Here is a 16,458-nt window from a genome sequence, read left to right as displayed (position 1 = left end):
TCACATTGCCAGGATATAAAGGCTCTGGAGCCGCTTTTCATTGCACCGATCCTCTGTTATTCCTCCTGGAAATGTATGAATACACTGACAACTGGGCGTTACCATTTCCCCAGTCAAAGTGGTTTATCCCTGCACAGTCCGATACCGTCAGTGCTGATTGGACAGTGAGGTGTGCACGGACACCTACTTTTTAAGTTTAGATTCATACATTTCCAGGAGGAATAGTGTTTTAATAATGGGGAAAACAAACATTTTCTAACCAAACAAGTCAGGAGAGGGGACGGATCCCCCACAATCTGCCGTAAAAATAGGCTGGACACTGGCCCTTTAAGAAACGTCTGAAGCCTGGCCGTGGTAGAGTGTGGACGTGTGACCCGCGTGACAGCTTGGTGGAGAGACTGCAGCGGTGACTGTCTGCAGCGCTGCCGTATCCTTCATTCATTCCTGCATGCACTGGTTACAGGGGCCTCAGAAATGAGATATTCCAGCTCCGCCTATGGAAGTGACACTGGTAACACTGGGCTCGGGGGGAGGGCGGCTGGCACTGGATACGGGGGCACTATACTGTGATTAATGTGCAGTGTTGGGGGGCTCTAATAACCCTGCATTATTTACACCGCTGTCTATCACCCCCAGGAAACAACAAGCAGCGGGCGACGCCTCCACGAAGCGCCATCATCTCCCGGCAGCCAACGCCGACCCCACCAGGTGAGAAAAGCTTCAACTCCGCCAAAAGTGCCCCAACTTCTCCAAAAGTGCCCCAACTCCTCCAAAAGTGCCCCAACTCCTCCAAAAGTGCCCCAACTTCTCCAAAAGTGCCCCAACTCTGCTAAAAGTGCCCCAACTCTGCCAAAAAGTACCCCAACTCCGCCAAAAGTGCCCCAACTCCTCCAAAAGTGCCCCAACTCCTCCAAAAGTGCCCCAACTCCTCCAAAAGTGCCCCAACTCCGCCAAAAGTGCCCCAACTTCTCCAAAAGTGCCCCAACTCCGCCAAAAGTGCCCCAACTCCGCCAAAAGTGCCCCAACTCCGCCAAAAGTGCCCCAACTTCTCCAAAAGTGCCCCAACTCCTCCAAAAGTGCCCCAACTCCTCCAAAAGTGCCCCAACTTCTCCAAAAGTGCCCCAACTCTGCTAAAAGTGCCCCAACTCTGCCAAAAAGTACCCCAACTCCGCCAAAAGTGCCCCAACTCCTCCAAAAGTGCCCCAACTCCTCCAAAAGTGCCCCAACTCCTCCAAAAGTGCCCCAACTCCGCCAAAAGTGCCCCAACTTCTCCAAAAGTGCCCCAACTCCGCCAAAAAGTGCCCCAACTCCGCCAAAAGTGCCCCAACTCCTCCAAAAGTGTCCCAACTCCTCCAAAAGTGCCCCAACTCCGCCAAAAGTGCCCCAACTCCGCCAAAAGTGCCCCAACTCCTCCAAAAGTGCCCCAACTCCGCCAAAAGTGCCCCAACTCCTCCAAAAGTGCCCCAACTCCGCCAAAAGTGCCCCAACTCCGCCAAAAGTGCCCCAACTTCTCCAAAAGTGCCCCAACTCCGCCAAAAAGTGCCCCAACTCCGCCAAAAGTGCCCCAACTCCGCCAAAAGTGCCCCAACTTCTCCAAAAGTGCCCTAACTCCGCCAAAAAGTGCCCCAACTCCGCCAAAAGTGCCCCAACTCCTCCAAAAGTACCCCAACTCCTCCAAAAGTGCCCCAACTACTCCAAAAGTGCCCCAACTCCTCCAAAAGTGCCCCAACTTCTCCAAAAGTGCCCCAACTCTGCCAAAAGTGCCCCAACTCCTCCAAAAGTGCCCCAACTCTGCCAAAAAGTGCCCCAACTCCGCCAAAAGTGCCCCAACTCCTCCAAAAGTGCCGCAACTGCTCCAAAAGTGCCCCAACTCCGCCAAAAGTGCCCCAACTCCTCCAAAAGTGCCCCAACTCCTCCAAAAGTGCCCCAACTCCGCCAAAAGTGCCCCAACTCCTCCAAAAGTGCCCCAACTCCGCCAAAAGTGCCCCAACTCCGCCAAAAAGTGCCCCAACTCCGCCAAAAGTGCCCCAACTCCTCCAAAAGTGCTCCAACTCCTCCAAAAGAGCCATAACTCTGCCAAAAATGCCACAACTCCGCCAATAATGCCACAACGCCTCCAATAATGCCACAACTCTGCAAAAAGTGCCACAACTCTGCAAAACGTTTTGTTTTTTGTTTGTTTTTTTGTCAGTGTGGTCGCAGTGTAAATGTTCTGACCTCCAGAATCGTGTCACTGGGTCATTTTTAATGAACTCTGTAAAAACAAAACCCAAAAAACATTTTTTTTCCCAGTTTTCCATCTCATTTTATGGTAAAATGATGGGTGTCATTCAACAGAACAAAAACATCAAGGTTTCGCCCCATCGCGGACGCTCATTGTCTGTCACACTGTCAGCCTTTTTTCAAGATGGATTCAGAAAGTTTCATCCTCTTTAGACTGTTGGGATTCCCAAGAGGGAGACCCCAGCCTGACAGGTCCACCATTAGGGTTGGACCGTTATCTCCATAATGGACGGGGTTGGATTACGAATGATGCAGCTGAGGCCGGATATAAAGCAGTATCGTGCAAAGACAATTATTTGGTAAAACTGCGTTTCCTCTATATTGCACAAGGAGTAATTCCATCCTCTGGCAATACTAATGTAATCCTGATGGGCCGTGAGGACTGAAGTGGAGAAGCGCTGCTCTATAGCTTCTTTCCATTTGTCTTGATGTGATGTAGGAAGAAATCTGTGATGCCTCAGTTTCGGGACTCGATCCGGTGACCTCTTGCTCCGTGGCCGGTCTCCTTCCCTGCTGAGCCACAGTCTGGTTGGTCCTGTTGAATTGCTGATGGTTCTTTTATCTTTTCTTTTCTCCTTTCCTTTGCTGCTGTCAGGTGTTCTCACTTTCTCATTTTGTCTCTGTCCTATCACATCTCGGGTGGGGCTAGTTATACTTTCCCCAGCCTTATTTGCGGCTAGAGTTCTTCGTTGTTTGCCAAGGACATCCGGCCCTGCAGCCAATTGATTTCCCCTGCTAGGCAGAGACCGGTTCTTTTACTCCTCTGTGTTTTCTTATTGATCTTTTCAGCCCCTTTCCTCTTTTTCTTTCCTCTCTCCTTTTTCCTCCCTTGACTCTAATAAACAATATTAAAGTCAATGACCCTTATTGGATCCAGAGGATTAGATACACTTTTGTACATCTTAACACTACATGAAGATGTTACCACCAGGCTTGGATGAACCAACTGCAGGAACATCTTCTTGCACGTTTCACTACAAAGCTTCATCAGGAGATATAGTTTGTGTCACTAAGTTCTAGCATCAGCCTTATCTCTTTGTCAGTTGGTGTGCTGCTCTGTTTAGCACTGTATCCTGAATGTCCTGGTGGTTAGTTCCTGACCTTGGCTTGTTTTTTTACTACGTCTCATAATTCTGTCCCTGACTTTTATGTGCTGATTTATTCCTGGCATCACAGCAATTCTCCGCCAGCTCGCTCCACCAGCCAGCTGCTACTGTGTAGATGTAGGGAGGCCCTGAATACGTCCAGAACCCTGTATAAGGCATAAAGGATAAAGGATCTCCTGGGATCTACTAAGAGGAGTAACTTTTGCAAGTTTTGTCTGTGGAAGTTCTATTAAGAGCTACCAGACTTTTAAAAAAATGTGACTTTACAGCTATAAACTCCCCAGTAATCTTGCCAAAGACTGGTGTCTGGGGATGCATCACGTGAACAGCAGGTCATAACAGCCAGAGCGGAAGCAGGTCATAACAGCCAGAGAGGAGGAAGGTCATAACAGCCAGAGGGGTGCCAGGTCATAACAGCCAGAGGGGTGCCAGGTCATAACAGCCAGAGTGGTGCCAGGTCATAACAGCCAGAGTGGAAGCAGGTCATAACAGCCAGAGGGGCAGCAGGTCATAACAGCCAGAGGGTCAGCAGGTCATAACAGCCAGAGGGTCAGCAAGTCATAACAGCCAGAGGACAGCTGATCATAATAGCCAGAGGAGCATCAGGTCATAACAACCAGGACACAGCAGGTTATAATAGCCAGAGCAGAAGCAGGTCATAACAGCCAGAGGGGAGGAAGATCATAACAGCCAGAGGGGAGGAAGATCATAACAGCCAGAGGGGCATCAGGTCATAACAGCCAGAGGGGCATCAGATCATAACAGCCAGAGGGGCATCAGATCATAACAGCCAGAGGGGCATCAGGTCATAACAGCCAGAGGGGCATCAGGTCATAACAGCCAGAGGGGCATCAGGTCATAACAGCCAGAGGGGCATCAGGTCATAACAGCCAGAGGGGCATCAGGTCATAACAGCCAGAGGGGCATCAGGTCATAACAGCCAGAGGGGCATCAGGTCATAACAGCCAGAGGGGCATCAGGTCATAACAGCCAGAGGGGCATCAGGTCATAACAACCAGGACACAGCAGGTTATAATAGCCAGAGCAGAAGCAGGTCATAACAGCCAGAGGGGAGGAAGATCATAACAGCCAGAGGGGAGGAAGATCATAACAGCCAGAGGGGCATCAGGTCATAACAGCCAGAGGGGCATCAGATCATAACAGCCAGAGTGGAAGCAGGTCATAACAGCCTGAGGGTCAGCAAGTCATAACAGCCAGAGGACAGCTGATCATAATAGCCAGAGGAGCATCAGGTCATAACAACCAGGACACAGCAGGTTATAATAGCCAGAGCAGAAGCAGGTCATAACAGCCAGAGGGGAGGAAGATCATAACAGCCAGAGGGGAGGAAGATCATAACAGCCAGAGGGGCATCAGGTCATAACAGCCAGAGGGGCATCAGGTCATAACAGCCAGAGGGGCATCAGATCATAACAGCCAGAGGGGCATCAGATCATAACAGCCAGAGGGGCATCAGGTCATAACAGCCAGAGGGGCATCAGGTCATAACAGCCAGAGGGGCATCAGGTCATAACAGCCAGAGGGGCATCAGGTCATAACAGCCAGAGGGGCATCAGGTCATAACAACCAGAATGGCATCAGGTCATAACAGCCAGAGGGGCATCAGGTCATAACAGCCAGAGGGGCATCAGGTCATAACAGCCAGAGGGGCATCAGGTCATAACAGCCAGAGGGGCATCAGGTCATAACAACCAGAAGGGCAGCAGGTCATAACAGCCTGAGGTTCAGCAGATCATATCAGCCAGAGGGGAGGAAGATCATAACAGCCAGAGGGGCAGCAGGTTATATCAGCTAGAGGTGAAGCAAGTCATAACAGCCAGAGGAGCATCAGGTCATAACAGCCAGAGGGGCATCAGGTCATAACAGCCAGAGGAGCATCAGGTCATAACAGCTAGAGAGGAAGCAAGTCATAGCCAAAGGGGAAGACGATCATAACAGCCCGAGGAGCACCAGGTCTTAACAGCTAGATGGGCAGCAGGTTATAACAGCCAGATAGGCTGCAGATAACAACAGCCAGAGGAGCTCTTCTAGGTAGTAAAGACTCCGGTGATGATGGGGTGAATATCCCTTAGATTGCAGTAGACAGTAAAAGTTATATTTTTTAGTGAATCAAGAGAAAATATTTTATTTAGTTGCGCTCAGTCGTTTATATTGTTCTTGTTCATTGTTTTAGTGAAAACAGCAGAAACTTTGTAGATTTTCCTAATATAGATAAAAACAGGGAAAATAATAGTTTTGATTCCAACTGGATCCGCATCATCCACAGGAAACGTCACATCAGAGGAGCGGATCCCACAAAGGACAGAGGATCCCCCAGAGACTCCACACACAACGCCAGGTAAGAGACAATGGAGGAGAAATCATCACTCCATACTGAGCACAAGAGGGATAAAGGTCATAACAGCCAGAGGGACACCAGGTCATAACAGCCAGAGGAGCATCAGGTCATAACAGCCAGAGGAGCATCAGGTCATAACAGCCAGAGGGGCAGCAGGTCATAACAGCCAGAGGAGCATCAGGTCATAACAGCCAGAGGAGCATCAGGTCATAACAGCCAGAGGGGCAGCAGGTCATAACAGCCAGAGGAGCATCAGGTCATAACAGCCAGAGGAGCATCAGGTCATAACAGCCAGAGGAGCATCAGGTCATAACAGCCAGAGGAGCATCAGGTCATAACAGCCAGAGGAGCATCAGGTCATAACAGCCAGAGGAGCATCAGGTCATAACAGCCAGAGGAGCATCATGTCATAACAGCCAGAGGAGCATCATGTCATAACAGCCAGAGGAGCATCATGTCATAACAGCCAGAGGAGCATCAGGTCATAATAGCCAGAGGAGCATCAGGTCATAATAGCCAGAGGAGCATCAGGTCATAACAGCCAGAAGAGCATCAGGTGATAACAGCCAGAGGAGCATCAGGTGATAACAGCCAGAGGAGCATCAGGTGATAACAGCCAGAGGAGCATCAGGTGATAACAGCCAGAGGAGCATCAGGTCATAACAGCCAGAGGAGCATTAGGTCATAACAGATAGATGGGCAGAATGTAATAACATTCAGAGGGGAAGCAGCTCATAACAGCTAGGTGACAGCAGGTCATAACAGCCAGAGGGGCAGCAGGTCATAACAGCCAGAGGGGCAGCAGGTCATAACAGCCAGAGGGGCAGCAGGTCATAACAGCCAGAGGGGCAGCAGGTCATAACAGCTAGAGAGAAAGCAAGTCATAGCCAAACGGGAAGAAGGTCATAACAGTTGGAGGGGCAGCAGGTCATATCAGCCCAAGGAGCACCAGGTCTTAACAGATAGATGGACAGCAGGTTATAACAGCCAGAGGGGCAGCAGGTGATAACAGCCAGAAGGGCAGCAGATTATAACAGCTCTACTAGGTAGTAAAGACTCCGGTCATGATGAAGTGAATATCCCTTAGATTGCAGTAGTCAGTAAAAGTTACATTTTATAGTGAATCGAGAGAAAATATTTTCTATATTAGTTGCGCTCAGTCATTTATATTGTTCTTGTTCATTGTTTTACTGAAAACAGCAGAAACTTTGTAGATTTTACTAATATAGTTAAAAACAGGGAAAATAATAGTTTTGATTCCAACTGGATCCGCATCATCCATAGGAAGCGTCACATCAGAGGAGCGGACCCCACAAAGGACAGAGGATCCCCCAGAGACTCCCCAGACCACGCCAGGTAAGAGACAATGGAGCAGAAATCATCACTCCATACTGAGCACAAGAGGGATAAAGGTCAGGAAAAAGCAAGCGATGGACACAAGGCTATATATATATATATATGTGTGTGTGTGATAGCGGCATGTAACATCACAGTAAGTGTGTAACACACTGAGATACATACACTGGTGCATACAGTGCCTCGAAAATTATTCATCCCCCACGAACGTTTCCACATTTTTTAATGTTGGTCCTACAAAGTACTGACTCGGGGGGCTGAATATTAATGCATGTTTCCTTTTTCAGATTTTTAGTTTTAAAATATTTAGAAAACCAGGTACTATTTCCTTTACACGTCACAGATACTTGGTATTACATAAAATCCCAATAAAATACATCTGTTTGTGGCTTTAGCATTAAAAAATGTAAAAAAGTTTACAGGGTATGAATACTTTTTCAATGCACTGTATATATCCAGAAATGTGTGATGTACTCAGCAGAGAACTTGTATATGTCACGGGCGGAGGGGACGCGCTTGCCACGCTCGGTCCGGGGCTTCTGCTGCTCGGTGGCTCGAGCGGTGGACCGGACCCGGGGACTCGAGCAGCGCTCCTCACCTGTGAGTGAAAAGGGATGGTTTGTGACGCCACCCACGGGTCGTGGTGATGATGGGCACCACCGCTGCTGGTGATGGGGATCCCGGGAGCGATGGTAGGGAGCAGCTGGGATGTTGTCCCCTCCGTGGGTAGGGGTTGGTGATCCCGGGGCCTGGTGGTGTAACGGGAAGGCTGGATGGCTGAGGTGCAGGGTTGCAGGGGCAGCGCGGCGCGGTGCCGGACGGCACTGGTGTTACTCACTCAGGCAGTCAATGACAGAGTCTCTGGTAAACCAAAACGGCTGGATGGACGGGTCCCGCAGCCGGCTGCAGTGTTGTTGTGCTCTCCCCGGACGGCTGATGGTGGCTGTCTTTTCCTGCACCTGTTAGAATGTTCTGACTCCTGTGGTTGCCCACCCGTAGTCCACTCCCCGGCGTATAGATGCCGTAGGAGCCCGTTTTGCCCGCAGGCGCTGGCCCTTAAATCTCTAGCCTGTGGCGGTGGCTGTATATCCTCACGGTGTGAGCGGTTGCCTTCTGTCGGGACTTGGTTGTAGGGAAACCCCTGGGGTTCCTGTCACACTCCGATTTGACCATTGTCGGCGGCTCCAAGCCTGGTCGGGGTCCCTACCCAGACACCGACAGTTTCTGACCTCTCGCTTTCACCTCCAAACTCTAACTAACTGCTTTTCCCGCCTCCAGGCCTGTGAACTCCTCGGTGGGTGGGGCCAACCGCCTGGCTCCGCCCCACCTGGTGTGGAGGACATCAGACCCTGGAGGAGGCAACAAGGGTTTTTGTCTGACTGTTGTGACTGTCTAGGGTGGGGGTGTGTGTGATGTTATGTCTGTGACTACCTGGCTAGTCCAGGGCATCACATATACAGGTATAATAATAATCCTACAGACACAATTACGCACACAGCGCCCCCTGTGGCCGACTGACCCCTAATGACAGCGCTGCCCATCCCCCCACAGGAGACAGTGACAACCAGAGCGAGAAGACTCCACAAAGGACGGAGAGTAACGAGGAGCAGCCACTGGAGACTGCAGGTAACGTATACATAGAAAGCACACAGGTATGGGGTCTGAGGCTGTGGTGCAGGGTCTGTGTCATGGCCGTATACTGTCCTTGTCTATATAGTGTCTATATATTATCTATGATTTGTGTCTTGTCCATGTCTTGTCCATGTCTTGTCTGTGCCTTGTCTGTGCCTTGTCTGTGCTCCTTTCGTGCCTTGCCCATGTCTTGCTTTGCATTGTCCGTACCTTGTCCCGTTCCTTGTCAATGCCTTCTCTGTGCATTGTCTGTTCTATCCGTGCCTTGTCTGTGCCTTGCCCGTGTCTTGTCCGTGTTTTATCCATGCCTTGCCCGTGTCTTGTCTGTGTTTTATCCATGCTTTGCCGTGTCTTGTCCGTGTTTTATCCATGCCTTGCCCGTGTCTTGTCCGTGTTTTATCCATGCCTTGCCCGTGTCTTGTCTGTGTTTTATCCATGCCTTGCCCGTGTCTTGTCTGTGTTTTATCCATGCCTTGCCCGTGTCTTGTCCGTGTTTTATCCATGCCTTGCCCGTGTCTTGTCCGTGTTTTATCCATGCCTTGCCCGTGTCTTGTCTGTGTTTTATCCATGCCTTGCCCGTGTCTTGTCCATATCTTATCCGTACCTTCTCTGTGCCTTGTCTGTGCCTTGCCCGTGTCTTGTCCGTGTTTTGTCCATGCCGTGCCCGTGCCTTGTCCATATCTTATCCGTACCTTCTCTGTGCCTTGTCTGAGTGTTGTCAGTACCTTGTCTGTGCCTTGCCCGTATAGTGATAACATCCAGAGAGGCAGCAGGTCATATCAGCCTGAGGAGTACCAGGTCATAACAGCTAGAGGTGAAGCAAATCATAGCCAAAGGAGAAGAAGGTCATATCAGCCCGAGGAGCACCAGGTCACAACAGCCTGAGGAGCAGAAGGTTATAATAGTCAGAGGGGCAGCAAGTCATAACAGCCAGAGGGACAGCAGGTGATAACAGCCAGAGGGACAGCAGGTGATAACAGCCAGAGGGACAGCAGGTGATAACAGCCAGAGGGACACCAGGTGATAACAGCCAGAGGGGCAGAAGGTCATAAATGCTAGAGGGGCATATCATATCAACCTGTGGGGCACCAGATCATAACAGTTGGAGGGGAAGCAAATCATAGCCAGAGAGATAGCAGGTTATATCAGCCTGAAGGGCAGGAAGTCATAACAGCCAGAGGAGCAGCAGGTCATAACAGCCAGAGAGGTAGCAGATCATAACAACCAAAGGGGCAGCAGGTCATATCAGCTAGAGGGGCTCTTCTAGGTAGTAAAGACTGGTCATGATGGGGTGATGGGGTGAATATTTCTTAGATTGCAGTAGTCAGTAAAAGTTACATTTTTTTAGTGAATCAAGAGAAAATATTTTGTGTATTAGTTGCGCTCAGTCCTTTATATTGTTCTTGTTCATTGTTTTGCTGAAAACAGCAGAAACTTTGTAGATTTTCCTAATATAGATAAAAACAGGGAAAATAATAGTTTTGATTCCAACTGGATCCGCATCATCCACAGGAAGCGTCACATCAGAGGAGCGGATCCCACAAAGGACAGAGGATCCCCCAGAGACTCCCCAGACCACGCCAGGTAAGAGACAATGGAGGAGAAATCATCGCTCCATGCTGAGCACAAGAGGGATAAAGGTCAGGAAAAAGCAAGCGAGGGACACAAGGCTATATATATATATATGTGATAGCGGTATGTAACATCACAGTTAATGTGTAACACACTGAGATACATACACTGCTGCATACAGTGCCTTGAAAAGTATTCATCCCCCATGAACGTTTCCACATTTTTTCACGTTACATCCACAAACTTAAATTATTTGGATTTTAAGTGACACCAACACTGAGTGCAAGGATTTGTGACGTGTAAAGGAAGTGATTCCTGGTTTTGTGATCAGCCCCCTGTAGTCTGGTCCCCTAAAAAAATCCTGAGTGACCAGTCACCCCCAGAAGTCACATTATCAGTACATTGTCTCCCCCTGTGTGTGATTTCTTCTCACTATAACTACAGCTGTTCTGTGATGGCCTCAGAGGTTTCAGGGATCAAACAGCATTAAGAAAACCAAGGAACCCACCAGACAGGTCAGGGATAAAGAGGAGGAAAGTAGGGTTAGGTTATAGAAAATAGCCCAAGCTCTGATCATCTCATGGAGCACTGTTCAATCCATGCAGGAGATCACAGATCAGGGGAGAGTCTGTCCACAGGACGACTATTAGTCATAAACTCCACACATCTGGCCTTTATGGGACAGCGGCAAAAAAAACCCAAAACATTTTTGAAAGCGAAACATAAGAGGGCCTGTAGCAGTTTCCAAAATGTCATGTATATGGCACAGCGAGCAGAGGAGGAAGGGGCTCTGGTCAGATCAGACCAAAGGAGAACCTTTTGGGCTAAATGCAATACATTATGTGTGGCAGAAAACTAACACTACACATCACACTGAAAACCCCCTCCCCACCATCACACATGGTGGAGGCAGCATCCCGCTGTGGGGGCGCTTTTCTTCAGCAGGGGCTGGTCAGAGGTGATGGGAAGATGGATGAAGATAAACACAGGAAAATTTGGGAGGAAAACCTGTAGAGGCTGCAGAAGACATGAAACCGGGGCGTAGGTTCACCTTCCAGAAGGACAACGACCCCCTCAACATCCTGTACAGCTACAATGGAGTGTTCAGATCAGAGCATATTCCTGTGAGTGAGCGGCCGAGTCACAGTCCAGACCCAAATCCACCCAGAATCTGTGACAAGACGGGAAAATCACCGATCACAGACGTCTCCATCCAACCTCACTGATCACAGACGTCTCCATCCAACCTCACTGATCACAGACGTCTCCATCCAACCTCACCGATCACAGACGTCTCCATCCAACCTCACCGATCACAGACGTCTCCATCCAACCTCACCGATCACAGACGTCTCCATCCAACCTCACTGATCACAGACGTCTCCATCCAACCTCACTGATCACAGACGTCTCCATCCAATCTCACCGATCACAGACGTCTCCATCCAACCTCACCGATCACAGACGTCTCCATCCAACCTCACCGATCACAGACGTCTCCATCCAACCTCACCGATCACAGACGTCTCCATCCAACCTCACCGATCACAGACGTCTCCATCCAACCTCACCGATCACAGACGTCTCCATCCAATCTCACTGATCACAGACGTCTCCATCCAATCTCACTGATCACAGACGTCTCCATCCAATCTCACCGATCACAGACGTCTCCATCCAACCTCACCGATCACAGACGTCTCCATCCAATCTCACCGATCACAGACGTCTCCATCCAATCTCACCGATCACAGACGTCTCCATCCAACCTCACCGATCACAGACGTCTCCATCCAACCTCACCGATCACAGACGTCTCCATCCAACCTCACCGATCACAGACGTCTCCATCCAACCTCACCGATCACAGACGTCGCCATCCAACCTCACCGATCACAGACGTCGCCATCCAACCTCACCGATCACAGACGTCGCCATCCAACCTCACTGATCACAGACGTCTCCATCCAATCTCACTGATCACAGACGTCTCCATCCAACCTCACCGATCACAGACGTCTCCATCCAATCTCACCGATCACAGACGTCTCCATCCAACCTCGCCGATCACAGACGTCTCCGTCCAATCTCACCGATCACAGACGTCTCCATCCAATCTCACCGATCACAGACGTCTCCATCCAACCTCGCCGATCACAGACGTCTCCATCCAACCTCACCGATCACAGACGTCTCCATCCAATCTCACCGATCACAGACGTCTCCATCCAACCTCACCGATCACAGACGTCTCCATCCAATCTCACTGATCACAGACGTCTCCATCCAACCTCACTGAGCGAGAGGAGAGGAAGACAATATCACCTCTAGATGAGCAAAGCTGGAGAGAGACCCCAAAAGACAGAGGAAGGTGGTCCCACAAAGTGCTGACTCCAGGGGCTGAATACTAATGCAAGGCAGAGTAAGGTGCTCCTACAAACCACTGACTCCAGGGGCTGAATAGAAATGCAAAACAGAGAAAGGTGCTCCTACAAAGTATTGACTCCAGGGGCTGAACAATAATGCATGTTACCTATATCAGATTTTTATTAACATTTAGAAAACCAGGTTCTATTTTCTTTTCACGTCACAGATACTTGATATTACATAAAATCCCAATAAAATGCATTTGTTTGTGTCTTTAGCGGCAAAAAATGTGGAAAGGTTCCCAGGGTATGAATACTTTTTCAATGCACTGTATATATCCAGAAATGTGTGACGTATGCAGCATAGAGCTTGTATACAGGTATAATAATCCTACAGACACAATTACGCACACAGCGCCCCCTGTGGCCGGACTGACCCCTAATTACAGCGCTGCCCATCCCCCCACAGGAGACAGTGACAACCAGAGCGAGAAGACTCCACAAAGGACGGAGAGTAACGAGGAGCAGCCACTGGAGACTGCAGGTAACGTATACATAGAATGCACACAAGTCTGGGGTCTGAGGCTGTAGTGCAGGGTCTGTGTCATGGCCGTATACTGTCCTTGTCTATATAGTGTCTATATATTATCTATGATTTGTGCCTTGCCCATGTCTTGCCCGTGCCTTGTCTGTGCTTTGTATGTGCTTTTCCCGTGCCTTGTCTGTGCCCCTTCCATGCCTTTCCCTTGTCTTGCCCTGCCTTGTCCATGCTTTGTCTGTGCTTTTCCCGTGCCTTGTCCATGCCTTGTCTGTGCCTTGCCTGTGCCTTGCCCTGCCTTGTCTGTGCTTTGTCTGTGCTTTTCCCGTGCCTTGTCTGTGCCTTGCCCTGCCTTGTCTGTGCTTTGTCTGTGCTTTTCCCGTGCCTTGTCTGTGCCTTGCCCTCCCTTGTCTGTGCTTTGTCCATGCTTTTTCTGTGCTTTGTCTGTGCTTTTCCTGTGCCTTGTCCATGACTTGTGACTCGCCCACCCCAGGGCTATGGGACACCCGGTGCCGGGCCGGACTAGTCCGGAGGTAGCCAGTGGTGGCGGGGCCCGGCTCCGTGGCCCTGGTGGGTGTCAGTTAAATATGGCTGCAGTGTTGGGGGTGAATAAAGTTTGTGTTCGTGACGCCACCTGTGGTATGCAGCTATTAAGCCGCCGCTGCTGTATGAGGCCTCCGGGGTGATGGTATGGCAGCAATGATGGTCCTGCTCCCCACAGGTGGAGCAATACCCCGGGACACAGTTGGTGCTTATTAGTGTCTATGCAGAGAAATAACTGAGGCAACACCAGGGGTGCAGTTTCAAGGTCTTTACTCACAGTTCTTGTCAAGGCCTGCAGGAGCCTTTGGACTGCTGGGACCACCGTCAGGGACCTCCTCCGATCCCGGGTAGATCTGGGGGTTGATGCCAGTGCACCCCTCTAATTGTGTCCTTTCTCAGCTGACTTCACTGGCCACCAGCTCTGAAGCTATCTGTGGCCCTGGAATCCCTTCGTTCCCTGCTTGGTGTCACCTGGACCCTCCGAGTCCCAGGGTCTTCACCAAGAAGCGTCTCTTTCTTTCCTTTCAGCTCCTGACTGACTTGGAGCTTTCTTTCCTTTCTCTTCTCCTCCTTGCCTGCCTCCTGCAGACCTCTTCCTCCTTCCCCACTCTCTCAGACTTCTGTTGCTTTCTTTCTCTGTTGCGGACGCTCTGAGCTCACAGAGCTCCTTTCTCTTTCATAGCTACATGCTGTCTCCTCACTCTCTCACTCTCTGAGGTAAACTGAAACTCTGACCTTCCTCTCTGCTCTACACTCGGCTGGCTCTCCCCACCCCCCGGTTGCTAAGCTACCACCCTATGGGAGCAGGGATGGGTCTTACGTCTCCTCCCAGCATGCAGCATGGGAGGGTTTCTGCCACTGTCCCTGGTCCCAGTGTGTGCCTAGCAATGGGTGTAGTGCAGTTTTACCTGTGAACTGGCATGTACCCCCTTTCTTACCCAGGATGGGACATCACACCTCTGACTGGGGTGCAATGTCTCTGTGGCGACGGAAGCCTCAGGGGCGCCACACTTGTCCGTGCCTCGTCCGTGCCTTGTTTGTGCCATGCTTAAGCCTTGCCCGTACCTTGTTCATACCTTCTTTGTATATTGTCGCATGCGTTGTCTACCTTCCCCCCAGTACCAGACCCATACCCCCCTCTGTCCTGTATGTCACTCCCTCACTTTATTTTCCTGTATATATTTCTTGTAGGTGACTCTACTGATGGTAAAAGTTCTTCTTTTGAAGCTAAAATGCAGCAGATCCTCGGAGCCATGAGAAGTAATCGTCTTTCCTTCCTTTGTCTCCAGCTCAATGTGAACATCACTAAAATCTTCTTTTGTTCTATTTTTTAGGGAAACCTCTCAGGCAGGTAGGTGGACATGTTCAATATTTTCCTCCCGTAGAGGCACAATCTGAACCTGGGCCCGGTGTATAACCTGTACAAGGGCCCCAACCTACCTTATATAATACTAGTGTCTTCTTATGTGACAGAGGGGCCCCAGGTCTCAGGGTCCCGGTGTTAGTGCCCCTCTGCACCCCCAATAGTGCAGAGAAAGGACAGAAGACGTGTTCCCTCCACGCTGCTGCTGAAGACTTTCCAAAGAAGATCCAGGACACTGGTGGGGTGGAGAGAAGTGGTTTATATTCAACACATTTCCAAGCCCTTACAAGCTTCTTCTTCAGGACCGGAGCTACAGCCGTGATTCCTTCCTGAAGAAGAAGAAGAAGCTTGAAATGGCTTTGAAATGGGTTGAATATAAACCACTTCTCTCCACTGGTGTCCTGCATCTTTCTTGGAAAGTCTCCAGCAGCAGCGCAGAGGGAACACATCTTCTGTCCTTGCACTTGAGAATCTGCAGCAGCGGCTCCATTATTAGGCGCATGTCTTCTTGTGTGTCACACTACTTGGATATGTGAGCGGACCTCTTGCTCTTTTATTCCGTTTATACCAGATGAGACCCTATATGACGCTTCTGCTCCTTAGTGTTCTTTCACTCCGCTATGGGGCCCCGGTGATAATCTAGTCCCAGTAGAGATCTTTGTGTTTTCCACTAGTCCCCGTAGAGATCTTTGTGGTCTCCACTGCTCCCAGTACAGATCCTTGTGGTCTTCACTGCTCCCAGTACAGATTCTTGTGGTCTTCACTGCTCCCAGTACAGATCCTTGTGGTCTTCACTGCTCCCAGTACAGATCCTTGTGGTCTTCACTGCTCCCAGTACAGATCCTTGTGGTCTCCACTGCTCCCAGTACAGATCCTTGTGGTCTTCACTGCTCCCAGTACAGATTCTTGTGGTCTTCACTGCTCCCAGTACAGATCCTTGTGGTCTTCACTACTCCTAGTACAGATCCGTGTGGTCTCCACTGCTCCCAGTACAGATCCTTGTGGTCTCCACTGCTCCCAGTACAGATCCTTGTGATCTCCACTGCTCCCAGTACAGATCCTTGTGGTGTGGTCTCCACTGCTCTCAGTACAGATCCTTGTGGTCTTTACTGTTCGTAGTAAAGATCCTTGTGATCCTCACTACTTCCAGTACAGATACTTGTAGTATCTACTGCTCCCAGTACAGATCCTTGTGGTCTTCACTACTTCTAGTACAGATCCTTGTGGTATCTACTGCACCCAGTACAGATCCTTGTGGTCTCCACTGCTCCCAGTACAGATCCTTCTGGTCTTCCTGCTCACAGTACAGATCCTTGTGGTCTTCCTGCTCCCAGTACAGA

At 50.0% G+C, this 16,458-nt stretch overlaps 1 protein-coding gene across 3 annotated transcripts in view; it reads left to right on the top strand.

Moving 5' to 3' along the window:
• Positions 1 to 438: 438 nt before the first annotated feature.
• The window catches only part of LOC142245709 (uncharacterized), an 86,804-nt gene continuing 70,784 nt past the window's right edge, over positions 439 to 16,458 (top strand). Inside the window, exons 1-9 of one of the 3 annotated variants that reach the window (XM_075318648.1) lie at positions 439 to 511; positions 637 to 708; positions 5,677 to 5,748; positions 7,033 to 7,104; positions 8,656 to 8,730; positions 10,249 to 10,320; positions 13,144 to 13,218; positions 14,947 to 15,015; positions 15,090 to 15,106. In XM_075318648.1, coding sequence (XP_075174763.1) covers positions 475 to 511; positions 637 to 708; positions 5,677 to 5,748; positions 7,033 to 7,104; positions 8,656 to 8,730; positions 10,249 to 10,320; positions 13,144 to 13,218; positions 14,947 to 15,015; positions 15,090 to 15,106 — 561 coding nt within the window. In that variant the 5' untranslated portion in view covers positions 439 to 474. The remainder of the gene's footprint in view (positions 512 to 636; positions 709 to 5,676; positions 5,749 to 7,032; positions 7,105 to 8,655; positions 8,731 to 10,248; positions 10,321 to 13,143; positions 13,219 to 14,946; positions 15,016 to 15,089; positions 15,107 to 16,458) is intronic. The other 2 variants (XM_075318649.1, XM_075318650.1) reach the window with 2 other exon arrangements.

Source organism: Anomaloglossus baeobatrachus, chromosome 7 (assembly GCF_048569485.1).
Source record: "Anomaloglossus baeobatrachus isolate aAnoBae1 chromosome 7, aAnoBae1.hap1, whole genome shotgun sequence".
Classification (NCBI taxonomy): Eukaryota; Metazoa; Chordata; class Amphibia; order Anura; family Aromobatidae; genus Anomaloglossus; species Anomaloglossus baeobatrachus.
The sequence above is the reverse complement of the archived record's forward strand: the minus strand, read 5'-3'. Positions and strand labels throughout refer to the sequence as shown.